The sequence below is a fragment of the Haliotis rufescens genome, unplaced genomic scaffold (genome assembly GCF_023055435.1).
Source record: "Haliotis rufescens isolate VD_foot unplaced genomic scaffold, xgHalRufe1.0.p SCAF_26, whole genome shotgun sequence".
In the NCBI taxonomy this organism is placed as follows: domain Eukaryota; kingdom Metazoa; phylum Mollusca; class Gastropoda; order Lepetellida; family Haliotidae; genus Haliotis; species Haliotis rufescens.
The window spans coordinates 5,491,643-5,519,464 of record NW_025963957.1 but is presented as its reverse complement, the minus strand read 5'-3'; the positions used below and the strand labels follow the sequence as shown (position 1 = coordinate 5,519,464).

Below are 27,822 nucleotides of genomic sequence, written 5' to 3'. Positions count from 1 at the left end.
TCATGAAAAAATCTTGGTTTATTTACACAGTGATGAAATATGACCAAAATATACATACAGAAACTACACATCCATGATGTAAAATTGTTCACCAATAGTAATAGACATCAGTCGATTATGACTGAAAGTCACCATCACCAATACATCAAGTGTGAGAAAAGTGACTATCAGTTTACTGTTTATGGTAAATAAATGCATGAATAATCTGGTGTGTGAGCATGACATGACGTGAGCATGACATGACGTGAGCATGACATGACGTGAACATGACGTGAGCATGACATGACGTGAGCATGACATGACGTGAGCATGACATGACGTGAGCATCCCAGAGTAGGAAACTATGACATATCCTGAAAAGCATGTTGACTACATACACTGATGGGGAGAGATGTGCTTTACAAAATAATTAAAGAATGTAACCTCCCTCTTCATATAAATATCACAGATAGAATCAGCCAGTCCATACCATTTCTATGAAGGGTAATGCTAAACCCGGATTGTTGAGCTCACTACCCTTTTAATGAAGGGTAACCCTGATCTATTCCTAAACCTTGATTGTTGAGCTCACTATCTTTTCAAAGAAGGGTAACCCTGATATATTCCTAAACCTGGATTGTTGAGCTCACTATCTTTTCAAAGAAGGGAACCCTGATATATTCCTAAACCTGGATTGTTGAGCTCACTATCTTTTCAAAGAAGGGAACCCTGATCTATTCCTAAACCCAGATTGTTGAGCTCACTATCTTTTCAAAGAAGGGTAACCCTGATATATTTCTAAACCTGGATTGTTGAGCTAACTATCTTTTCAAAGAAGGGAACCCTGATTTATTCCTAAGGCCGGGTTGTTGAGCTCACTGTTCTTTCAAAGAAGGGTAAACCTGATATATTCCTAAGCTCTTGATCATGCTGATCACACAGAACATCATCTGTACACTGTGAAGCTCCCCTCCAACAGGGGAGACCGGACTCCCTGCCTTGGAAGCGTGGCTGGTATAGGCCCCGTGTACAGTGTCATCTCACCTAGAACATAACAGGGCGATTGGCCATGGACATATCTAGGAATGTTTGTGTGTTATCAATATCAGTCTTTGAAACACACAGCCATCTGTTCTGAAATCCTCACACAGCTATCTATTCTGAAATCCTCACACAGCCATCTATTCTGAAATCCTCACACAGCCCTCTATTCTGAAATCCTCACACAGCCGTCTATTCTGAAATCCTCCCACAGCCATCTATTCTGAAATCCTCCCACAGCCATCTATTCTGAAATCCTCCCACAGTCATCTATTCTGAAATCCTCACACAGTCATCTATTCTGAAATCCTCACACAGCTATCTGATCTGAAATCCTCCCAGTCATCTGTTCTGAAATCCTCACACAGTCATCCATTCTGAAATCCTCACACAGCCATCTATTCTGAAATCCTCCCACAGTCATCTATTCTGAAATCCTCCCAGTCATCTATTCTGAAATCCTCACACAGCTATCTGATCTGAAATCCTCACACAGTCATCTGTTCTGAAATCCTCACACAGTCATCTATTCTGAAATCCACACACAGCCATCTATTCTGAAATCCTCCCACAGCCATCTGTTCTGAAATCCACACACAGCCATCTATTCTGAAATCCTCACACAGCCATCTATTCTGAAATCCTCACACAGCCATCTGTTCTGAAATCCACACACAGCCATCTGTTCTGAAATCCTCACACAGCCATCTATTCTGAAATCCACACACAGCCATCTATTCTGAAATCCTCACACAGCCATCTATTCTGAAATCCACACACAGCCATCTATTCTGAAATCCTCACACAGCCATCTATTCTGAAATCCACACACAGCCATCTATTCTGAAATCCACACACAGCCATCTATTCTGAAATCCACACACAGCCATCTATTCTGAATACCTCACACAGCTATCTATTCTGAAATCCTCACACAGCCATCTATTCTGAAATCCTCACACAGCCATCTATTCTGAAATCCTCACACAGCCATCTATTCTGAAATCCTCACACAGCCATCTATTCTGAAATCCTCACACAGCCATCTATTCTGAAATCCTCACACAGCCATCTGTTCTGAAATCCACACACAGCCATCTGTTCTGAAATCCTCACACAGCCATCTATTCTGAAATCCACACACAGCCATCTATTCTGAAATCCTCCCACAGCCATCTATTCTGAAATCCTCCCACAGTCATCTATTCTGAAATCCTCACACAGCTATCTGATCTGAAATCCTCCCACAGTCATCTGTTCTGAAATCCTCACACAGTCATCCATTCTGAAATCCTCACACAGCTATCTGATCTGAAATCCTCACACAGTCATCTATTCTGAAATCCTCCAACAGTCATCTATTCTGAAATCCTCCCAGTCATCTATTCTGAAATCCTCACACAGCTATCTGATCTGAAATCCACACACAGCCATCTCTTCTGAAATCCTCACACAGCCATCTATTCTGAAATCCACACACAGCCATCTATTCTGAAATCCACACACAGCCATCTATTCTGAAATCCACACACAGCCATCTCTTCCGAATACCTCACACAGCCATCTATTCTGAAATCCTCACACAGCCATCTATTCTGAAATCCTCACACAGTCATCTATTCTGAAATCCTCACACAGCCATCTATTCTGAAATCCTCACACAGCCATCTATTCTGAAATCCTCACACAGCCATCTATTCTGAAATCCTCACACAGCCATCTATTCTGAAATCCTCAAACAGCCATCTGTTCTGAAATCCACACACAGCCATCTATTCTGAAATCCTCACACAGCCATCTGTTCTGAAATCCTCACACAGCCATCTATTCTGAAATCCACACACAGCCATCTATTCTGAAATCCTCACACAGCCATCTGTTCTGAAATCCTCACACAGCCATCTGTTCTGAAATCCTCACACAGCCATCTATTCTGAAATGACTATCTACCCACCTGGCTCAACCACAAACCCCTTCTCTGTCACCCATACAGCCATCTGTTCTGGAGTGACTGTGTACTTCTGGCTGACTGTCTGCCTGTTTTTCAAGTGGATCCTATCAAATGCCACCAGCTGTATGTGAGGTGCAGACACAGAGGAGTTATGCCAGGACATATACACCTGCACCACCTGAAAAGGGAAAAACTGACATGATGCCTGTGAAACAAACTAGAGCGCTACTGATCCACATCCCATCTTCCTGAGGCAAGGGAGTTAACTGACTCTAAACATCCAGTTTCCACCCTTGCCGAACTAGGCCGGAATTTCTGTGCTCGATCATAGCGCAACCAGTGGCGATTACAAGTTATGTCCCTTCTATGCCCCTCCTATTGACCACACAGATTTCACCTCTCATATCACTTGCATTTGCTTCAAACAAACTTGCAGCGCCCAGTCAAGACAATCTGATGGATGATCAAGATATGTATTGTAATAAAACCGGTCTTACTTTGCGAAGTGCATCAAATCACGTGAGCACCTTAATTAAAAATAAGAAAAGATTTGAAAAAAATATCTGGTTGACGCCTGGTTGACGGTACATATCGTTTGCAAATCGTGCAAAAGTCTGCCCATTGTTGTTTACGAACAGGATGTCGATTTGGTTAAGCGATTTTGATTGGACTATGTATAGACACATTTGTCCATAATTGCAACCTAGTTCGGCAAGGGTGGAAACTGGACTTTTACAGTCAAGCAACTCCCTTGACTCAGGAAGATGTCCACATCCAAACTGACACCTACAGTGTAACAAAAAATGGACCGATTGGAACCTAAGATTGTTTTAAAATAAAAATTGTTCATAAAAATTATTGGAAAGAAATAATTTGCTTAAGAAATTAATGGAAAAAATAAATTGCTGCAAGCTTTACCCAGCAACTAATATGGTCGTTCGATATGATGGATATCCTGGGTAAGATAACATAAAATGAACAAGACAGCACACTGTGACCAACCAATCCTCATGTTAGGTCTCCCAGGATGATATCATGGTTATCTGCCTCCGTATCCAAATAGGGAAAAACATCATCTGCAATGTATTACCCACAGTGGCACAAACACAGGTTGAACTGAGCATCCTAATTTTTGCTCCATCTCATGGGCTAGTTGGCACCAAATGCTCCATCCTTTCCTTGTTTCCCAAGTTGGCGGGAGTGACGTCATTAATTGTTCATATTACAAATCTTGTGACTGACGGAACAGTGGACCCGTAAAGACCATGCTTGCAGAAAAGGCAACAATGCTTATCGTAAGAGGCGACTAATGGGATCAGGTGGTCAGGCTCGCTGACTTGGTTGATGCACGTCATCGTATCACAATTGCGTGGATCGATGCTCATGATGTCAATCACTGGATTGTCTGGTTGAGATTTGATTATTTACAGACTGCCGTCAAATGATAGGAATAGTGCTGAGCGTAGTATTAAACAACAAACAAACAAACAAACAAAAATAAAACTGAACAGTGTCTCCACTTGAGATCAGGAAAATCATATTTTTCATACCTTTTCCTAGAATGTGTATTATGTAAAACCACCTACTCATAAATTAATGATAATCTGTCCCTCACAAAATAATGTTGCAAGCCCTCATCATGACTTGGCACTTAATTACTGTTGTCTCACGTAAAATCAACCTTGACATTATGACCCATTAGTGAGGCTGGGACGGGTTACTCGGGAACTCGGGAACTCGGGAACTGGGGTTGGGTGGGTAGTGAGTAGGACCCGGGTACCCACAGGACTACCCGGACCCGTGGTTAGTCATGTGATATATTGTTTAACGGCAAAAATTATCTAGAACTCTGTGGTTACACTTCAAGTCACTAATGTTCACATTTTTTTCTGACTGTACACACATTCCTTCTGACTTTATATGTTTGCATAATGATATAACTTCAGCCAACTTCAGTGTATGCATGACCAGATCGGTTTATACGCGAACCTAAACTTATTTTGACAGAAGTACGGTAAAACGTTTTGTTCCTATCTCTTGAGACCTACAGCGGGTACCCGGTTAGGGTCAGGTAATTGGGCGGTGGGTAGTGAATTTGGACTCGTCCCAGCCCTACCCATTACTGCAACCAGACCGCCATAAACTCACCTTCATCCGGCAATACCAAGCTAATGGGGGGAGGACGCGCTAAAGGCTTCTAAAATGTAATTTATATTCTTAACATACACTACTTAGGGACCAGTCACTTATTACAGTGGTGCGTGAGCTAGAGGTTTTTGATTCACTAATTGACTGAAAATAATGACCCTCCCCTAATGCTGTCATACTTAGGCTTCCCTTCCCATGGCCTTGTAATTTCTTTCATGACCTTCCCTAAAAAGACAAAATACAAAGACACTTTATATTTTATTATAAAATGTCCATTTTATTACATGATCCTCCCCAAATATGTGTATTACATTTTTATGACCCTCCTATGCATATTTTTGGATGACCCGACCCTCATTCTCTCTAACCCATCCACCCTATAATAAATGACTGCTCCCTAACAAGGATGCCATCACACTTGATTTGAAATGTGACTAGTGATTGGACTTGCAAGGTACATCCTAGTCTAACCCCAACACTACAATCAGTTCTTCTTACCTCATCCCCATCATGTGGTCCCAGATTCGTCACTTTGAAGGTGATGGTGACGCTCTCCCCGACCTTCACCTTCACTGGCTGTATGTGGAAGTCAGTGTACTTGAACTTGGAATAGGACAAGCCGTAGCCGAAGGGGAACAAAGGCTCCCCGGTGAAGTAGCGATAAGTTTTGTTCTTCATAGAGTAGTCTGTCATCTTGGGGACCTGGTAGGAAAAGAGATATTTTATGAAACTTCAATCTGTGTTTACTTTTATTGTACCATCCAATATAGTCTGATTGATTGAGTGAGTGAGTGAGTGAGTGAGGGAGGGAGGGAGGGAGGGAGGGAGGGGGCGAGTATGTTTTTATGCCGCTTTTAGCAATATTCCAGCAATATCACGATGGGGGACACCAGATATGGGCTTCACACATTGTATCCATGTGGGGAATTGAATCCAGTCTCCAACATGACAATTGAACACTTTAACCAGTGGGCTACACCTGGGAGATGCAAGCATAATGAAGGTTAATCTGGGATTCGAACCCAAGACCACAAGTTTCTGTATGCCCAAGGAGTGCAAGTCTGCACAGATTCTGCACCATAGACGACATGGCCACCTGTATATATATATATATATATATGGCTAGGAAGAAATCATGAGGACTTGAGTTACATTACTGAGATACATCAAAATCTAACGATCATGAGTTCAAATGAAAGATTCACTCTAATTATGATGCTTGTTTTGTCAGCGCCATAGCATGCTCTTGGATTTCACCAAAATGGTAAATATCTAAGACCTGCATCACCTCATTAAAACTGACATGCTGAGACTGAAATACAGTCCAAAGCAGCTAAAAACCTCTCACTCCCACATTATGCATATATATAAAACAGCTACAAGCCAAATCACAAAGAGCAATGAAAAATGAAGTGTGGTTTATAAAACATTGTTCTAGCATGATGTCATTTCTAGACATTTGAATATGCGCTCACAACTTGATGACGTCATATATGGGACGCCGTTATTTTTTAGAGGGAAGTGTCTGGTAAGTTGTTCCACATAGATGTAGGGTACGCAGGTAAACACAATAGCCAAAAGACTGCATCCAAAAGTGGGCGAGATATGACAATCGGTATTAGGAGAAAAGGTACAGATAATCAACGTAAGAACTTAACCCACCTGTTCACAAAATGGACTTGTCCAACATTGCTAAGGTCAGATGTATTCAGTGAATCATCATTATTTGAAATAAGGTAACTATTTTTAGAGCATGTACATTTTATCAACATCCTTAAAGAGGCAGTACATAATGTTGATATCTCATATAAGAAAATACGACTCGTAGTCGTTGTTTATCAAAATTAAATTAAAATTAAACATTTGAGTGTTTTATTGTACGATAAACAACTCCTACTTGTCATTTTATTTCATAAATAGGGTATACATATTTTTCAATGGGTATTCCGCATATGTTTGCTCCCTCGGGTTCTGTCTATTGGGTATCTTAAACAAACGAAATGACATTCAAAACACATTCTACTTCAACCACAGTTTCAGGTGATAATTGCATCTGTATGCACGCGCATCCCAAAATGTGTGTCTTGATGCACAATCTCACACGAGTGTTATCTGTCTAAGTTGCAATCAGCCAGAAGATGCAGTGCTTTTATTTACTGCAGTCAAAGGTCATGTTCTGCATAATGCCTGTATTTGTTCTGTTTACCACAGATCTGGAAGGAAATACAGATACGATAGCTGAATAGGCTACAATAGGTAATTGGCCACAGGGTACGGGTATGGATGGGTGGATGGATGGATGGATGGATGATGGATGCATGGAGGGGCAGGTGGATGAATGGGTGGGCAGGTTGATGGATGGATGGTGGATGGACAGGTGGATAGATGGATTCATTGGTGGGTGGATGGGTTTTGGATGGATGGGTGGGCAGGTGGATGATGGATGGATGGATGGATTGATTGGTGGATGGGTTGATGGATAGGTTGATGGATGGATGGATGGATCATGGAGTGGTTGGATGGGTGGGCAGGTGGATGGATGGTTGGATGGATTGATTGGTGGATGGGTTGATGGATAGGTTGATGGATGGAAGGATGGTGGATGGATCATGGAATAGTTGGATGGGTTTTTCAGGTGGTTGGATGGTGGATGGATGGATGGTGGATTGATGGATGGGCAGGTGGATGGATGGATGATGGATGGAAGGAAGGTGGATGTATGGTTCATGGAGTGGTTGGATGGGTGGGCAGACCGGCTAATTGTTCCCTAAAAAATAATTCATTCCAAAAGGTGAGTCCATATCATACCTGCTGTTGAGAGGCATACCATGTGAACGGTAATCTCCCTGCAGGGTTGCTGTAGGAGTCACTCAAAGTCAACACACTCTGCAGAGCTTTGCCAGTAGCTTGAGCTGGGAAAAAGCATTGCAAGATGGCGGCCACTTTAGCAGAACTGACGGCCAGACGGATATCAAGAGGACCTCCTGAGAACAGTAGCAGGATTACTGGACCTTTCGCTGAAATCAAAGTAAGCGAAAATCAAAGTAAACGAAAATCAAAGTAATCACCAAATGATTATTATTCGTTCCTAGCAGATAATTCAGGTCAGGTCTATGTCAGGCTTCAGTGACACACAATCTTCTCTTATTAAAAACATGGTCAACAGGGCACTTAGCTATCCCTAGAATACCAAAAGAATCTCATAGAAATCTAAAACAAGAGTCACCAGAAGATGACAAATCCCCCGGCCCCGAAAAAAAAAAACGGACTGTAATTTGTTGTTTCGTATACAAGAATATTTATTGGGCTATCAAAAATATACCATGGAATTGGGATTCAGAACTAACCATTTTTTATGTCAGGTACACATTACTATGAACAGATTCAAAATGAAACATGTTGCCATGGAAACAGAAAAAATATAAATTCCAAAAATCCCTAAATAACAAAAGGCACCATTTGACAACCAGGGTTTTGTGTGTGCAAAGTGTCATGATAGAATACCTATTAGTTTTAGAGATATGTTCCAGACAAACACACCACTATGAAAAATCAGTTGAGTAATATACCCCCAAAAATATTAAAACCCCAATTACTTTCAATTAACTTGCGTACAGAAACTCATGCATTAAATGAAAAACTCAAATGTATAAAAACAGCACATGTAAATTCCCAATGAAGCCTTTTCAGCATGCTTACAACGTAGCTAATTTCCAAAACACAATTACGAGCTAATTTACTTCCTGGGTCAAGCCTTTTTATTTAGAACAGTCCAAAACATTATTTCTTATTTTTTCTAAATCTTGACTAATTTTGGGAAATGCCCGATACATTGATGAATAGAGGAGTGAAAAAATATTGGTTACCAAATGAAAAATGTAATAACCCAATTATAATAGAAACCTAGAGTAAAAACTCTATTGCTCAAAAATTTATCTGGAACTCTGGCAATGCATAATAGGGCTGGTAGGGGTAATTTGGGTACTCAGGTCGGATGGATACTAAGAGGACTTGGGTATCTTCAGGACTACCCGGACCCATAGTTAGTCATGTGATATTATGGTGATTGACAAAAATTCACTCCAACTCCATGGTTACACTACAGTCACTCATGTTTGCATTTCTTTCTAACCATGCATGCATTCCTTGTGAGTTTTATATTTCTGAATAAAGATATAACGTCAATAAACTTCAGTGTATGCATGGCCAGATTGTTTATACGTGCACATGTTACTATATAAATAGTCTTTGCCAGACTCTGGTAAAACAATGTACACAACTTTAGAGACCTGTAACAAGTAGGCATATAGTTAATAATTGCAACTCGAGAACCCGGGTCGTAAATTTGGACTCATCCGAGCCCTAGTACATAACCACAGGACCCGTGAAGACCCAGGGTAGAAAAGGTCTTCAGTAACCCATGCTTGCCGTAAGAGGTGATAATGCTTGTCGTAAGAGGCAACTAACGGAATCAGGTGGTCAGGCTTGCTGACTTGGTTGAAGCATGTCATCGTATCCCAATTGCGTGGATCGATGCTCATGATGTCAAACCAGACATGATGTCTGGTCCAGACTCGAGTCCATGACACATGTTGCATCAGAAATATTGTCTGTGTCATCCGAGCACGTGTTGGTCTGAGCACTCTGTGGCTTCTCTCTCCATGGGCCCACGGTCACGACTTGGTCATACGCATGACGGGATGGCGGCATGTTATGTGAATACCCAAGCATGTGAAGCATTGATGATGGATCGGCTACAGCTGATCATCTTCCAAAGATGTTTTCACAGTTAATTACATGATCGAACTCTTGTTAACTGTAATCAATTCTCAACGCCACTAATGCCGATGACACTACACTACAGTGCTCCCCCCACACAGAGTCCTCTAATCCCCTTGCGGTATTACTGAACCCCTTCACCGCGCCCCTTGAGAATGACAAAGACTCGCACCTCTGTGTTACTAAGTTCTCTGGTCAATTACCTAAAATAATATTAGCACAGCCTGTGAAGAATAAGTGGCTATTTTCAATCAATTAAGCCATCAATCAATAACACTTTCAGTAGGACAGACAGACACAAAATCAGACAAACTGATGCCGCAATGTTGTGCTGCAATATCCATGGCTCAGATCTCCAAATAATTTCCAAAGCCATTGAGAGTTTACTCACATGCTAATATTTACATTGGGTACTTAAAGTTTTCCTTTGGAAATAATGCAGCTGATCTGGAGATCTGATGGCTATTCTAATAGGATTCCAGATTCCCATTCGCTGAGTGATCTTCGTGTTGGAGGTGTTACAAAATGGTGGGGTTGCAATATGATATAGATCCTGATACTATGGTCCAATTCATTTTGTATCCCATCACTGTACTTTTATTTCATAATTTGAAATTTATTTATTTTTTCAGGTGAATCAGCACCCTGAATCATTTGTTCTTAATTTTCATAACAAACAAGGTCATTTTCATCTTGGGTCATAAACTTGCTGATCTGAAAAGTCCTGAAAAGTCCACCTTCATCACTCATTCCAGCTAATGTACTTGATCATGCCTGTCAATAACTTAGAGGTGTAAGAACCATTGAAGGCTACCAGATACCAATTTTTATACCAATATTTCAAAGTTGTCAACTTTAAAAATGGACAATTCCAGGAGGCTCTTGCCCTATCTTGTCCTTTTTATAATATACTTAAGTGTGAAAGACTGAGGTAAGGGCGTTTCCACGCTTGCCGAACTAGGCTGGAATTCCGGAGTAACATTTTGGCTGCACTAACCAGTCTATGCATAGTCCAATCAAATTCGTGTAACGTAACAAGACATCAGGTTCGTAGACAACATGGATTTCAACGTGCAGATTTCGGTCAACTGCAGGATTTACAAAGCAACTGGGCAGTGACAGATATTTTGCAAATCTTTTCAGGTTTTTCATCAAGGTGCTCAAGTAATTTGATGCACTTCTCGAGGTAAGGCCATTTTATTACAATATAGATCTTGATTATCGATCAGATCGTCTTGACTACGCCGCCATTTTGTTTGAAACAGTTGCAAGTAACATGAGAGATGGAATATGATAGGTCAATAGGAAGGGTATAGAAGGGACATAACTTGTAACAGTCACTGGGGGCGCTATGAACGAGCCTGGAAATTCCAGCCTAGTTTGGCAAGGGTGGAAACTGGACTTTTATAGTCAGTCAACGCCCTTCGGTAAGATGGTTTGTATTGATGCATAGTTCGGGTTAATTCAAGGCCCTTTCAAGGAAAATATGCTTTAAGGTCTTTTCAAGGCAAACTCTTAATTGCAAGGCCTTTTCAATCCCTCTGTGTACTCTGGAGAAGCCATTCATGGGGTTTCAAAAACAATGTAGGCATTACAATGGATGTTCAGTGTAATAATTGAGTGAGTGAGTGAGTTAAACTTTAACGTCACATTGGCAACATTTCAGCCATATCGTGACGAACAGTGTAATAAGTGGCAAAGATAGATGATGACACAGACCACAAAAGTACAGACGCAAGTGTACAGTGAATAACACAGGTTAAGATCATCGTAGCACTAAGGTGATCGTAACTTCTAAACTTTAACCAAGACTTACGACAGTAATAGCGTAGGATCACCTTGTGGAACAGGGTCCTGGCCATTATTATTTTAATTGTTGGATCACAGTTCCACTGATAAAACAGATTCTAATTACCACTTTCTTTGGTGACACCTCATACATGCAAAAGTATTTTCAGGTTTCAGGCCTCATGTCATTATTTCAAAGTACAGAAAAGTTCAAATGCATTTGCTAGGACTATCAATTACCTCAAGTCTAGTCCCCCTGCAAACAACGTTGTCACAGCCCTAATTGAGGGCCTGCTTTTCATATCAGAAAAATATGATAATTAAATACTCACAATACTTGATGACATCTTGCAACAAGTCCTTCTGTTTCCCTGGGAGCAGCATATCCACTCTATCAAAGTTTTCTGTCTCGACTGCCTGGCCTGGAAATGTTCAACAACTCATGCCTCTCTGGTTTGGTTGTAAGCAAACAAATGGCTTATATATATGACCACTATTAGGTGTAGTGGCTGAAATATTACCACTGTTGGGTGTATGGTCGCTTACATACAACCACTCTGGAGCGTAGTCGCTCAGATACAACCACTTTGGAGTGTAGTCACTCAGATACGACCACTCTGGAGTGTAGTCTCTCAGATACGACCACTTTGGAGTGTATTCGCTTACATACAACCACTCTGGAGTGAAGTCGCTCAGATACGACCACTTTGGAGTGTAGTAGCTTACATACAACCACTCTGGAGTGTAGTCGCTTACATACAACCACTCTGGAGCGTAGTCGCTCAGATACAACCACTTTGGAGTGTAGTCACTCAGATACGACCACTCTGGAGTGTAGTCTCTCAGATACGACCACTTTGGAGTGTATTCGCTTACATACAACCACTCTGGAGTGAAGTCGCTCAGATACAACCACTTTGGAGTGTAGTAGCTTACATACAACCACTCTGGAGTGTAGTCGCTCAGATACAACCACTTTGGAGTGTAGTCGCTTACATACAACCACTCTGGAGTGTAGTCGCTCAGATACAACCACTTTGGAGTGTAGTCGCTTACATACAACCACTCTGGAGTGAAGTCGCTCAGATACAACCACTTTGGAGTGTAGTCGCTCAGATACAACCACTTTGGAGTGTAGTCGCTCAGATACAACCACTTTGGAGTGTAGTCGCTTACATACAACCACTTTGGAGTGTAGTCGCTTACATACAACCACTATTGGATGTAGTTGCTTAGATACGAACACTATTCCAGTAAGAGGGAAATCAGAGAGTATTCAGGCCAATGAGAGTTCAGTTTACTTCACACCAATGTCAACATCATAAAGTTGTTTGACATTGGTGAGGAAAAAGCATTATATTCCATGGGGTCCGGACCCCTCCCCCCGCTAGGAAAACCAAATGTATGATGTTGTAGGCAGTGAAATTATCTGAGAGAGGAAGTGGATATTTTGTACCCCTCCTTTTTGGAAATGATGGATCTGCTCTTGAAAGGTCTTGCTCCAAGAAGCTGCTAATATTACCCCACCTGTACCAAGACAGAGGACTGTAGCATCAGTAGAAGACACAGCCTGAATGACCTCCGCTGCCCTGTACTCCCGGCACCACGTGTCGTCACATCCCGCCGAGTACCGCATCATCTCACTCAGGGCGATGCCATCCAACACAGTAGATATGTACCTCTCCTCCACATCAGCAGAGTAGTCTCCCATTATCTGACTTGTCGTGTTTGCCATGGGGCCAATTAGCTGGGGTAAACAATACATCATTTTCTTAATAAGACAATAGTTATAGAGTAAACATGCCGTCAAACATGCAAATGTCACAAACATTTACATAATAACAGTCAGATGTTGGTCCAACATCATCACTTATGTTGGTCCAACGTTGGCTAAATATCGTTGGTCCAACATTGGGTATCTGCTCTAAGAGAGGTGCAAAAACACAAAGCCCCTCTATCAGAACCTGTCAATTTGGAGTAGCTTCCCTCGAATATAAATTCCGAAATGATACCTGTAGTAGTAACAACGCTGGGCCAACATATGAAATCCGACTGTGACATTGCCAACCATTGCCAACGTTGGGCCAACGTCTGAATGCTGACTGGGACAGGTCAACAAGAAATATTACAATCCTTTTCCATTAAAACAGAGTGATCCTGATCAACTGCATATTTTTGTAAAGTCATGTGCACGACTCAAAGGGCCACTAATTTTAGTTTGTTATAACCCTAGTTCGTTATAAGCATATATGCAGCAAATGGCCGTGACAAAAAAATAAGTTTGTTATATCTGTCAGTTCATTGTAAGCGTGTTCGTTATAAACGTAGTTTACTGTACTTGTCTGAGGGACCTGTGAAGATCCGGGGTAGAATAGACCTTCAGCAACCCATGCTTGGCGCCAAAAGTGACTATGCTTGTCTTAAGTGTCGACTAATGGAATTGGGTGGTCAGGCTCGCTGGCTTGGTCGATGCATGTCATCGTATCCCTTGCGAATTTTCCAAATCCTAGAATGCCATTCAAACAGTAAGCTTGCAACATTGTGTATCAATAATATCATGTCCTGGAATCCCCACAGGGAGACAAGTATTGGGAACTGGGGCCCTATGCTCTGCCCTGGAATCTCCACAGGGAGACAAGTATTGGGTACTGGGGCCCTTTGCTCTGCCCTGGAATCCCAAAAGGTGTGGGACAAGTGGGGGGTACTGGTGACCAATATGCTGCCCTGGAATCTTCATAGGGAGAGTGTACTGGGGACCTATATAGTCTGTCTTTCTTCGAACCCCAAGGGAGACAAGCGTGCTGTACTGGGGACCTGAGAAGACTCACTGCCAGTGTCTTCAGCTTCTTCTTGAGAGGTAAGATCCCATCATTCTTCAGCAACACTAGGGACTGTATAGCAGCTTGGAGAGACAGTTCCTGGTGTTCTGGGCTCTGGATGAGGGACAGGTTGTACTGGGTGTAGGGGTTCAAAGAGGGTGGGTCGAACTCCCCCAGTCTCAGCCGGGTGGCAAACACTGGCTTGACCCTTTCCCTGACCAGACTCTCTGACAACTGACCCCTCTCCACTGCTGCAGGGATTGCCCTGTACACTGCAAACATCATGTGTCACAACTAGATATAGAAAACACAGACGTGGAATCTATTTATGAGGTCGCCAGTGCAAGGGACCAAATTTGCAATCCAAAGGGAAGTGGGGTCCAAATTGGAATTGGATTGGGGAATGAGGATTGGATTGTGGTGGAAGATTGTGGGTGTGTGTAATGAGTGAGTGAGTGAGTTGGGTTTAACGCCGCTTTTAACATTATTCCAGTTGGTGTGTGGATTGTGGTGTGTGGATTGTGGTGTGTGGATTGTGGTGTGTAGATTGTGGTGTGTGGATTGTGGGGTGTAGATTGTGGTGTGTGGATTGTGGTGTGTGGATTGTGGGGTGTGGATTGTGGGGTGGAGATTGTGGTGTGTGGATTGTGGGGTGTGGATTGTGGGGTGTGGATTGTGGTGTTTGGATTGTGGGGTGTGGATTGTGGGGTATGGATTGTGGTGTGTGGATTGTGGTGTGTGGATTGTGGGGTGTGGATTGTGGGGTGTGGATTGTGGTGTGTGGATTGTGGGGTGTAGAATGTGGTGTGTGGATTGTGGTGTGTGGACTGTGGGGTGCGGATTGTGGGGTGGAGATTGTGGTGTGTGGATTGTGGTGTGTGGATTGTGGGGTGTGGATTGTGGGGTGTGGATTGTGGGGTGTGGATTGTGGGGTATGGATTGTGGTGTGTGGATTGTGGGGTGTAGAATGTGGTGTGTGGATTGTGGTGTGTGGATTGTGGTGTGTGGATTGTGGGGTGGAGATTGTGGTGTGTGGATTGTGGTGTGTGGATTGTGGGGTGTGGATTGTGGGGTGTGGATTGTGGTGTGTGGATTGTGGGGTGTGGATTGTAGGGTGTGGATTGTGGGGTGTGGATTGTGGGGTGTGGATTGTGGGGTGTGGATTGTGGTGTGTGGATTGTGGTGTGTGGATTGTGGGGTGTGGATTGTGGGGTGTAGAATGTGGTGTGTGGATTGTGGTGTGTGGATTGTGGGGTGTAGAATGTGGTGTGTGGATTGTGGTGTGTGGATTGTGGTGTGTGGATTGTGGTGTGTGGATTGTGGTGTGTGGATTGTGGGGTGTGGATTGTAGGGTGTGGATTGTGGGGTGTGGATAGTGGGGTGTGGATTGTAGGGTGTGGATTGTGGGGGGTGGATTGTAGGGTGTGTATTGGGGGCATGGATTGTTGGGTGTGGATTGTGGGGTGTGGATTGTAGGTTATGGATTGTAGGGTGTGGATTGTTGGGTGTGGATTGTGGGATGTGGATAGTGGGGTGTGGATTGTAGGGTGTGTATTGGGGGCATGGATTTTTGGTTGTGGATTGAAGGGTGTGGATTGTGGGGTGTGGATTGTAGGGTGTGGATTGTGGGGCGTGGATTGTTGGGTGTGGATTGTAGGATGTGGATTGTAGGGTGTGGATTGTGGGCGTGGATTGTGGGGTGTGGATTGTAGGGTGTGGATTGTAGGGTGTGAGATGTGGATTGCATTGTGGATGATGAAGTGTAAATAGTGATGTACGTGCTGACTGTTGGTGGTGGATTGTGGGGTGTGGATTGTAGGGTGTGGATTGTGGGGTGGAGATTGTGGTGTGTGGATTGTGGGGTGTGGATTGTGGGGTGTGGATTGTGGTGTTTGGATTGTGGGGTGTGGATTGTGGGGTATGGATTGTGGTGTGTGGATTGTGGTGTGTGGATTGTGGGGTGTGGATTGTGGGGTGTGGATTGTGGTGTGTGGATTGTGGGGTGTAGAATGTGGTGTGTGGATTGTGGTGTGTGGACTGTGGGGTGCGGATTGTGGGGTGGAGATTGTGGTGTGTGGATTGTGGTGTGTGGATTGTGGGGTGTGGATTGTGGGGTGTGGATTGTGGGGTGTGGATTGTGGGGTATGGATTGTGGTGTGTGGATTGTGGGGTGTAGAATGTGGTGTGTGGATTGTGGTGTGTGGATTGTGGGGTGTGGATTGTGGGGTGGAGATTGTGGTGTGTGGATTGTGGTGTGTGGATTGTGGGGTGTGGATTGTGGGGTGTGGATTGTGGTGTGTGGATTGTGGGGTGTGGATTGTAGGGTGTGGATTGTGGGGTGTGGATTGTGGGGTGTGGATTGTGGGGTGTGGATTGTGGTGTGTGGATTGTGGTGTGTGGATTGTGGGGTGTGGATTGTGGGGTGTAGAATGTGGTGTGTGGATTGTGGTGTGTGGATTGTGGGGTGTAGAATGTGGTGTGTGGATTGTGGTGTGTGGATTGTGGTGTGTGGATTGTGGTGTGTGGATTGTGGTGTGTGGATTGTGGGGTGTGGATTGTAGGGTGTGGATTGTGGGGTGTGGATAGTGGGGTGTGGATTGTAGGGTGTGGATTGTGGGGGGTGGATTGTAGGGTGTGTATTGGGGGCATGGATTGTTGGGTGTGGATTGTGGGGTGTGGATTGTAGGTTATGGATTGTAGGGTGTGGATTGTTGGGTGTGGATTGTGGGATGTGGATAGTGGGGTGTGGATTGTAGGGTGTGTATTGGGGGCATGGATTTTTGGTTGTGGATTGAAGGGTGTGGATTGTGGGGTGTGGATTGTAGGGTGTGGATTGTGGGGCGTGGATTGTTGGGTGTGGATTGTAGGATGTGGATTGTAGGGTGTGGATTGTGGGCGTGGATTGTGGGGTGTGGATTGTAGGGTGTGGATTGTAGGGTGTGAGATGTGGATTGCATTGTGGATGATGAAGTGTAAATAGTGATGTACGTGCTGACTGTTGGTGGTGGATTGTGGGGTGTGGATTGTAGGGTGTGGATTGTAGGGTGTGAGATGTGGATTGCATTGTGGATTATGAGGGGTAAATAGTGATGTACGTGCTGACTGTGGGTGGTGGATTGTGGGTTATATGAATTTGCATCATACATACATATTCAGGGAAATATACAACTCATCCACATTCAACCCCGCCAATACATGTTTATTCTAAAAAACTACAAAAGTGAACACATTATTTAAAAGTTTTCCAGCAGGCAGTTGTCCTGATACACCTTAGACTGACATGGTCGGGGGTCCAAGGGGGTCGGGTGTTTTTTTTAGTGGGGATTGATTCCACCCACACACACATTTTGAAAATCCCCTATGAGTAGTAGTATCATATACCCATTACTAGATTCATCCACAATCATCAAATGCTTAAAGTCTCACTGTGAACCCCACACCCAACCTCCACCTCTAAAACATTGTGGATCCGCCCCTGCAAGACCTAGTGTTACAGATACCTGTAGTGTTGTAGTGATCCGGTGCCAGCTCCAGGTTGAGTCCGGCCTGGACGGCGGCTGCAGCTGTGTCGGGGTAGGTCGGGAGGTAGTGGTGGAACTGGATGGAGAACTCCAGCGCCCCCGCGTCACTCACCACGTAGCCGGGGAAACCCCAGTCAGTCCTCAACACATCCGTCAGCAGGTACTTGCTCAAACACGCAGGGATGCCGTTCACGCTGAACACAATGTGGGATTGTTTCATTTGGGTGTGACTCGGGCCAACAAAAGATACAGATGTAGAATGGACACATCACATTCTCACTCAAGACTATCCTCTCCAAAGGAGCATGTGACTGAGGGCTCTTGAGAAAGGAAAACCTCTGGATGAGAGGCGATTTACAAATACTAATATTATGTATTATTGTTGTTGTTGTTGTCATTATCATTATTATTACAATGGAAGCTCAACCCAGGAGTAATGAGAGGATAAGTCCTAAAGGTTTCAGTTATATCACAGAGCAATCAAGGCCAAGCAACAGGGTTCGATTTCATTCTGTTTTACCACCTGCACCATGCAGGCGCAACCAAGTAAATTAATCAGGTTGCACAACCAAAATACTGGCTGCACCAGTTTATCAAAACATGAAACACTGTATTTTGAGTTATTTTGAGTACCGGTATTTAAATAAATTCAAAGAGAACCTAAACTTGACAATGTGCTCCAGTATTTTATTTTTGGGAAATCTGTATATGGCTTTTCACATCATGATATCCAGTAAACAACCACAAAAAGAAGTTTCAAAGAGTCTGTTTGATGTGATTGTAACCTCATGAGTGACTGTTCTAGTGGTAATTGTACGGTATTAGTCCTGCAAGGTCACTGCATTCAGACCTTTGTATTTCACTAATTTCATAAAACATTTGTTTCCTGGATTCAAAAAGATTTGCAGCGAATTTAAAAAGAATCAGTTTTCCACCTTTATCCAATATAACTGCTGTGGTGGGAAATGTTACCTGCACAGGGTGCTTCCTGGCAATACAAGTTTCCTGCACTAGCGATGGAATACCTGCGCTGGTGCAGCTTGGGCAGCAAAATCGATCCCTGAGCAAGAATTTGTTGATAGCATTATCAGTAAGCTTATGAAAGACCATATCGATATAGATGGGCTCTGCTTGTGCAAGAGTGAATATTATCCTACCCTATTTTTTATCCAAGGGATGAAATTCTCTAGTGTCAGGATGATTCTCCCAAGTGAATTTGAACCCATACCAGTGTGTTTAATTCTACCCTATACTATACTCTAGTGTAAAACTTCCCCCAGGATAATATTTAGGCTGGATATAATCCTTGCTTACACTTGCACACAGTGACCCTCCAATCCAGTTTTATTTCAGTATCAAGTGATTTGAACAGGACTTGAAACAAACCTATTGCTCCGTGGTGTTTAAGAGAGTAGAGACATACTCCCCTCAATAAGGCTTAAAAAACAGAATTGGTTCATAGGCAATGACTTTTGAAAATATAGCGCGAGCAGGTGGTGTTTTTTTTGTTGTTGCTTGTTCATAACAGTTGTGTTCCATCAACCTGGGAAAGGGCCTCCCTACATAAACAAGCATACAAACTCCTATTGCTGCCATGACCATAACACAAGATGTGCAGTAGAGCAGTGCACATGTAAAGGGAAGTAACTGTGTGCTATCTTGGATTGTATATCTTTTATGTATTTTTAAGAATTTTTTATTTTTTTAAAATGGAAATAAAAAATGAAATGCATGGAGGACTTAATGATGATGCGGGTGGTGACTGAGAACCAAGACTATTATTTTGTTTAGCCTAAAGGAGATTGGCCCTGGACCTGAGACCACCATCTTCACAACAGTCCTCTAGGCATTGTTAAGTTACACATCTCAAGTTTACTGCAAATGTCAAGTAGGGTTTCTTGTTTGATGGTTGAATAAAGCTACTTAATGTGGAGTGGAGTTTTCATGTCTCAGCGTATTGGATCACAACCTCATAAACTACATGTCATATGATAGGCTAACTGATAAACTTTTCATTAACAATAAAATAGAATCCATATTGGTCTTGTGTAACAAATGTTATATTTCTTAGCAAAGTACAGATACTAAATGGTATTGTTTGTTCATAGCTTTCGGCCATGTGAGCTGTGCCAATTTACACTTGTCAGCGGGGTACACAAAGTATGTGATCTTGACTACCAGTTGTCGGACTTTCATTTTTGTGGAAGCCTCGGTGGCTGAGTGGGTTAGATCGCTGACTTTTTTGTGATGGGGATTGGGTGCCTCACTCTGGCAGTGTGGGTTTGAATCCCGGACGGGACGCAACCCCAAAAAAGTACGAGAATCTGTACTTTACTAAGAAAGTGTTATTATAATAATAATAATAACTACAGATTTATAAAGCGCTGGTATCCAGTTCGAAGAACTGCTCAAAAGCTCTTCATTTGAGTCTACACAAAAAAAGAGACATTACACAGCTAGGAAAACACAAATCCTCAATACTCTAAGAAAGATTTGGTGAAAAGATAGGTTTTGAGTCTTGATCGGAATAAAGTAGGACTGTCAATGTTCCTAATATCCAATGGCAGCCTATTCCATAGCTCAGGGGCAACTTTGGTGAAACTCCGACCTCCAAAAGTCGCCGTTCTAACACTAGGCACAGAGAGTAGGGACTGGCAGCTTGATCTGAGAGATCTCCCAGGCACGTACTCTTCAAGAAGCTCGCTGATATAAGTTATCCCAAATATAACATTTGTTACATTTGACCACTTTCTAAATGGCTTTGTGTGTTCACATACAGGTCTTATCCATCCAAAAAGGAAATCACATTACATTGCAGCAACTTGGCACTGGAGAGCCTTTTTGAGGAGTATCACAGTTTGCAGTAAACACATAGGATAGGGAACAAAATGTTGATTAATGGATTCTCAGGTTTCCTTGAGTTTCTGTTGTCTAAGTGTTGACACTTGAACAGCGTTTAATTTCACACTTCATATTTCAAGCCACGCAAACAATATCTTACCATACTTGGAGATGATTATATTTAATGAATTACAGATATTTCGTTAACGATCGGGAGGAAAAGAAAAAAGAATAATGTTGTTTAGATCAATATCATTTCTGTTTTGTAGTCAATCTTGCTGGAAGAAATATATGTATACTCTGTTGGCAGGATGATGTTGAAATGACATGTTTACAGGTCCGTGTACTTGTATCTCCTTCATCCAGACTTTTGTTTGTTTGTTTGTTGTTTAATGCCGCACTCAGCAATATTCTAGCCATACGATGAGGGTCTGTAAATAATCAAGTCTGTGACCAGATAATCCAATGATTGACAACATGAGCATCAATCTACACAAATGAGATATTATGACATGCGTCAACCAAGTTAGTGAGCCTGACCACTCGATCCGGTTAGTGGCCTCTCACGACAAACATGGTGCTGAAGACCAATTCTTATCAGATCTTCATGGGGGTCTCCTTCAGCCAGAGAAGGCTAGTTCACTTTATAGGTGTGTGTGTGTGTGTTGGGGGGGGGGGGGGGAAGGCGGTCGGGTAGCCTAGTTGTTAAAGCTTTTGCCATCATGCCGAAGACCCGGGTTCAATTCCCTGACATGGGTACAATGAGTTAAGCCCATTTCTGGTGTACCCCGCTGTGATATTGCTGGAATATTGCTAAAAGCGGGGTAAAACCATACTCACTCACTCACTTATAGGGGTTAGCAGTGACAAGAGACCAAATGAATTTTATTACTTATCATTAAAAATGATTTTATTTTCTGATGGCTTTTGTCTCTAGTTATTCAAATCTGTTGATCAAAGTGTTGCATACATGCTGTCTAGTGCATGATATGAAGGATAGCAGGCCTACCTGTTATAGCTGCACATCACACCGGACGCCCCCGCCTTCAGACAAGACTTGAACTGCGGTAGGAACGTTGTCCGCAAGTCAAACTCAGAAACCTGGTCATAAGTAACGAGATATGCTTCTTTATATATGCATATATCATGTAGATTTATTAGGATTCAAGTAATTTAGTGTTAGGATGTGAAAGGTAAAAGGAGTAAAACCTATGACTGATAAGTAGAGGATAACCTGTGTCACAATCTCATCAAAATCAGATCTTACAGGTCGCTACCACTACACATTGTTAATCAGACATGTGTATTGGTGTTGTGAGTTCATGCAAGATGTTACACACATTGTGTACCAGTATTGAGGGCGAAGAGTGAGTGAGTGAGTGAGTGTGGTTTTACCCCGCTTTTAACAATATTCCAGCAATATCGCGGCGGGGGACACCAGAAATGGGCTTCACACATTGTACCCATGTCGGGAATCGAACCCGGGTCTTCGGCGTGACGAGCGAACGCTTTAACCACTAGGCTACCCGACCGCCCCTTGAGGGCGAAGACCTGCCCGCATTCATGCATTATAAATATTGAAACATCGCAAACACTAAGACAAACCACATCTTGATTCAGTTGAAATAATGCAAACAATTACATGATAATCTACAAGGAGTCATAATAAGATTGAAAACATAAACAGTCTTAAAATTATCTGCCAGACACTCGGGCAGGTGGAGGAGAAGTTCATGCAGCCCGACAGAAAAGTCACCAGCCACGGGCAGGGGGACAGGGAGTTATTTCAGACACTGTGTGTAACATGTTGCAAAAAGTCACAACACTGATATACATGTCTAATCAACAATACGTGAGACGTACCGACGTGTTTATACATTAATAAATCAGTACACAAAAGTACATTTACATGTGATACCTGCATTCAATCAGTAAGTAAAGAAATACAGGTATGCAAGTTGAAAAGGATACATGGTGAGGTGAGGTGAAATTGGGTTTAACTTCGCGTCCAAGATTATTGCACTTATATAGCAACGTGCATGCACGTGTATGTGGTGTGGCTGCTTGTACTAGTCCGGACTGATGCCGATTTATAGTGCTTGCTCACTGAGATACCATGCCGCAGTTTAACAGGAAAACCCCACTCAGAGACAGCATACCGACTCCAAGCCAACCAGTCCTTGTTTAAGCCCCTTAATGCTGAGCGCCAGGCAGGGTAACAATAAGAACCATCTTTTAACGTCTTTTGGTATGACGCTGCCGGGGATCGAACCCCAGACCTTCATCTCTCTGGGCGGACGCTCTACCACTAGACCACGGAGGCGGTCCTTTTGGGCAGGATACCAGGATTCGAGAATGTAGTCTTATTTAGTTATTGTATTAATTAGTAATTTCAAGGCATTGGTTGAATTATCATTTTTTATGCAGTGTAAACAAATGCAAACTCATTTTGGCCTCTCCAGGCAGACGCACTTTAGCCACCACAAGACTTTGGAGGCGGTCGGATACATTGGTAATGACTAAATGGGATGTTTTAATATTGGGATTTTTCATAAATTTGTATGCAAACAGGTCAAAATTAAGTAAGTAATGGCGACATATTTTGCATATTTTACGCAAATATGCAGCCAATCTGGAGCTCTGGACATACAAGTTATATTACTGAATACCTTGGCATTAAAACTCTCTCTCCCTACAGGGAGGTCTTCAGGCCCATCATAGGCAGCGAAGTGTTTGCAGGTGGCAGCTGTAGCCAGGTACCGAGGGTGCGATCCTTGCAGGCCGCGGACAAACCATGCTGCCAAGTCACCAGTCAGATATGGGTCCTCACCATAGGTTTCCTGAAAAGTCACATTCATAAATAAATTAAAAATGATGTACTCCAGGATTTATCTAGGATCCCAAACTCAGTGCCCTTGGCAGGCAATTTGGGATTATTTTTTTTTTAATATTCAAAAGTGAATTTTGTTACAGTTCTCGTTTTCTTAAGTTCAAAGGTATTTTTGCATTCAATGCACCAATGTAAACTAAATCCTGTTCCTCTTTATGATTCCTGCCATCAGTGAAACACAAGACACCTCTACAGTCATAACATTACTTGTGGCTTTAATAACACAAACTGACAAACTCTTAATTCCAATTTGGATATTTGCTGCAGACTTGAGGCCGTACATTGGCCTCTGATCAGGTCTCGATACATCGGGGTTGATGCCTGGGTTGTACACTGTAACTGAATACATATGTATAATGTCGTATATTTTAGTATGATGGAACATGTGTACAGGGATGTACCTAGACCTGCTCCAAGGGCGATATTCGGCCCCAATTCTGCAGCAAATGTCAGTAACCAATCACAAATTGCAATAGATTTTTTCATTCTCAGCTCCCTGGGGAGTATAAAACCCAAGCTGCCTTCACATTACCATCACAGTACCAATTTTGCTGCAAAGTGAACAGAGGCATATATAACAAAGTAACTTGCCGAAGGAGACACCTCATGTGTTGTCAAGTTACAACACACTGTCAAGAAACAAGGACACACTGTTAAAATATAATAAAACACAGGCAAGATACAATGACACACTGTCAAGATACAATGACACACTGTCAAGATACAATGTCATACTGTCAAAATACGACACACTGTCAAGATACAATGACACACTGTCAAGATACAATGTCATACTGTCAAGATACAATGACACACTGTCAAGATACAATGACACACTGTCAAGATACAATGTCATACTGTCAAGATACAATGACACACTGTCAAGATACAATGACACTGTCAAGATACAATGACACACTGTCAAGATACAATGAAACACTGTCAAGATATAATGACACACTGTCAAGATACACTGTCAAGATACAATGACACACTGTCAAGATACAATGACATACTGTCAAGGTACAATGACAAACTGTCAAGATAAAATGGCAAACTGTTTAGATACAATGACACACTGTCAAGATACAATGGCACACTGTCAAGATACAATGGCACACTGTCAAGATACAACGACACATTGTCAAGATACAATGACACACAGTCAAGATACAATGCCAAACTGTGACAGATATATAACAAATTACACATAACACAGGATTTGTCAGGTAGTGTCAATGTTGTGTGGACAATTAAGGCTTAGTGAAAACATGTGGACATTAATATTAGGTTGCATTTTTCAGTAACAGGTTGCAATGGTGCATGTCTTACCGGTATAGCAAACATTGTTTTTGCTGTCACTTACAACAAGCATACTTACAAGCATAGGATAACTTGGACCTAACCTAAACCAAAATACAAATTGGGTTCACATTTTCTATAACTGCATAAATAAATGTTTTTACCACCAATGCCTTAAAAATGATAAAACAATCTATGAACATGATCAATGTAAATCCCTGCATTACCACACCTGGTTCCTGCCCCACAAGGGGTGTCTCATGATGTTGATAACAGGACTGAAGCAGCCTAGGCCAGTGTGGTCGTGAAATATTCCTCGCTTCACAAAGTCATTGTTTTTAGCCCTTACTTCAGCGGCTGTGGCAGTGGCTACTTTATAGATTATCTCCCGGCTGCCAATACAGAATAATTAAATGTTATTTCATATAATTAAACAGGGACTTTGGCCAGCGGGCTTGTGAGCGATTTGTGTTTAATGCCATTTTTACAAGTATTTATACATCATTGCATGTTGGCTTCCCATGTTGGTGGACGCTATTATATGTGATCATGATAAGGTGATTATTTATAATGTGCCAAATCGTCATGCTCAAAGTGGTTCATTATTACCCCGGACAACTGCTCAATGTGCACTCGATCTTCATGCTTAGCTCCAAAGGCCTATATAGTATTTATGTAATATTTACTTGGGGGACACGGGTGGCCCAGTCGTCTAAGGCGCCGCGATTCGCTGTGCAGAGTTGCGTCCCTTGGGCACGCCAGAAACCTATGATTGTGGGTTCAAATCCCGGTTCGCCCCAATTATGTTTCTAGGTTTGTCAACACCATAACCATGCTCGTGGGTTCCACCGAAGTGGTAAACATCTGAGACCTGCATCACTTCGGGCTTTCCTCCCACATTAAGCTGACACGCTGTGATATGACTGGAATACTGTTAAAAGCAGCGTTAAATCCAACTCACTCACTAATATTTATTTGAAAGATGTAACACTTTATCAGAATGTAAAAATCAATAATCTCACTTAAATGAAGCTGCGAGACCTAAGGCTTGCGGGAAAGATGTTGCATTTCCTGCCATGCCGTCGCCCCTCAGGCATTCAACTGACCACACGAACTTCCCAATACCCAAGCGAGGTATTGCTGGGGAAGGTTCGCCACCGTGCATGCCTCCTCCCCCCGCGCCCGCCATTTGCTCGGCAATCTCATCCAGTGACAGTCGGTTAATGAGATCTGCAACACGCTCATCTATCGACAAGGACGTGTTTCTGAATGGATAAATGGCTTGTAGCGGTGTTATCAAACCGATGACGAAGGATGAAAATATTATTGTTGTGGGCGCCGCCATTTTGATGGTCACGTGATAAAAGTCACGTTATAATGAGATTCTACGACACTTCGTTTGCTTCATTCACATCTCAGCGTGAAACAATAATGTTCCGAAGTGACATCTTATTTGAAAACAAATGTATTTCGTTCAACTGAGTGCACTATACAGATTACCAGAGAAAAAAGAAGCATAAAAAATGTGAGAACAAAAAGTTCATCTGCAAGAACGTTCCACAAGAAATAAAACATATATCAAGGTAACTATTTTGGACGGTAGTAACTTAGCTATATTAACTAGTTTGGCAGAAGTGCTTGGACCTCGGAATGGAGTATGCTGAAATATTATAAGCAAACAACTCCATCAACGCAGACCATAGTGAGACTCAACGTTTCAGCAGTGTCATAGCATCTCTTACATGTCTCTCACTGTTATATATAGCCTGTGCAATCAAACAACTCGATCTTAGCAAGGTTAATTATGTACGTTTTTCAAACAAACAGGTTTTGCTTTCAATTTGCGATTTATTCCAGAAGATAATGTTTTGGCTGCCTTACCTGGATAACCGACGTATCCAAAGTCATATTTGATGTGATTTCATGATTTTTCAGACATCGATTTGTAAAATATCTGAACGCCAAATAACAATTATGCCTATATAAGTGCACTGCTTGGGCAGAATGGCCAAAATCTGCTTTAAAGTCGTGAACTTGTTACGAGAACACAGGTGGAGAACAGATAGAACACAACGAACATTAGCTCAAACGTGCCATTACCATTGACAACAATACGTTTTGATCGTTCGCTTTCAAACAGATGTTGAATCAAACGGAATCCTCCCCAAACCCCTACATCCCATAACCCATACAGTTTATAAGAACAACGTTCGCAATTGAGAGCACAGCTAGTACCCTGTCTGTTACCCTTTTATTAAATGGATTCTCATAATTCATCAAGCACATCGATTCGACTTATTGTTTCCAAGTAAGCACATAAATATCCACGGCATGACAAATTAGATAGCACATTCTCATCATTAAGCAATTTCATCATAAGAAATCTCTCTTTTCTTTACCCGTACTGTTCATGTTATATCCGGGAGGCGGCACGGACACGGGTGGTCCAGTCGTCTAAGGCGCCGCGATTCGCTGTGCAGAGTTGCGTCCCTTGGGCACGCCAGAAACCTATGATTGTGGGTTCGAATCCCGGTTAGCCCCGATTATGCTTCTAGGTTTTCCATACCCGTGCTTGTGGGTTTCACCGAAGAGGTAAACGTCTGAAATCTGCATCCCTTCGGGCTTTCCTCCAATATTAAGCTGACAGGAATACCCAACTAACACACTCACACATATTATTGTGTTTCTTCAATCAATAATGTATGAAATGAATAGAGTATCACATGGCGTGTCAGTTCATATAACGTATTGGGTCAAATTCCG

At 42.5% G+C, this 27,822-nt stretch overlaps 1 protein-coding gene across 1 annotated transcript; it reads right to left on the bottom strand.

Annotated features, from left to right (window-relative positions):
* Nucleotides 1-26,404, bottom strand: LOC124147376 (probable beta-D-xylosidase 2). Its single transcript, XM_046518076.2, has 12 exons — nucleotides 26,082-26,404; nucleotides 25,292-25,451; nucleotides 23,537-23,707; nucleotides 21,877-21,968; nucleotides 18,006-18,220; nucleotides 14,515-14,777; nucleotides 13,214-13,433; nucleotides 12,019-12,108; nucleotides 7,928-8,136; nucleotides 5,618-5,821; nucleotides 2,975-3,149; nucleotides 1-1,023 (listed from the first exon to the last, which is right to left on the bottom strand). Exons 1-12 carry the CDS (start codon nucleotides 26,402-26,404, stop codon nucleotides 926-928), a joined length of 2,220 nt encoding a protein of 739 aa, XP_046374032.2. The 3' UTR covers nucleotides 1-925.
* Nucleotides 26,405-27,822: the final 1,418 nt, after the last annotated feature.

Bases quoted from the DNA above. Each gene is read 5' to 3' on its own strand.
- LOC124147376 (XM_046518076.2), bottom strand. From the start codon at position 26,404: ATGGCGGCGCCCACAACAATAATATTTTCATCCTTCGTCATCGGTTTG. The intron at 18,221-21,876 runs GTAGGCCTGCTA...CATTGTGTTCAG, and splicing joins GTGATGTGCAGCTATAACAG to CGTGAACGGCATCCCTGCGT. The intron at 8,137-12,018 runs GTGAGTATTTAA...CTTTGATTTCAG, and splicing joins GCAAGATGTCATCAAGTATT to CGAAAGGTCCAGTAATCCTG.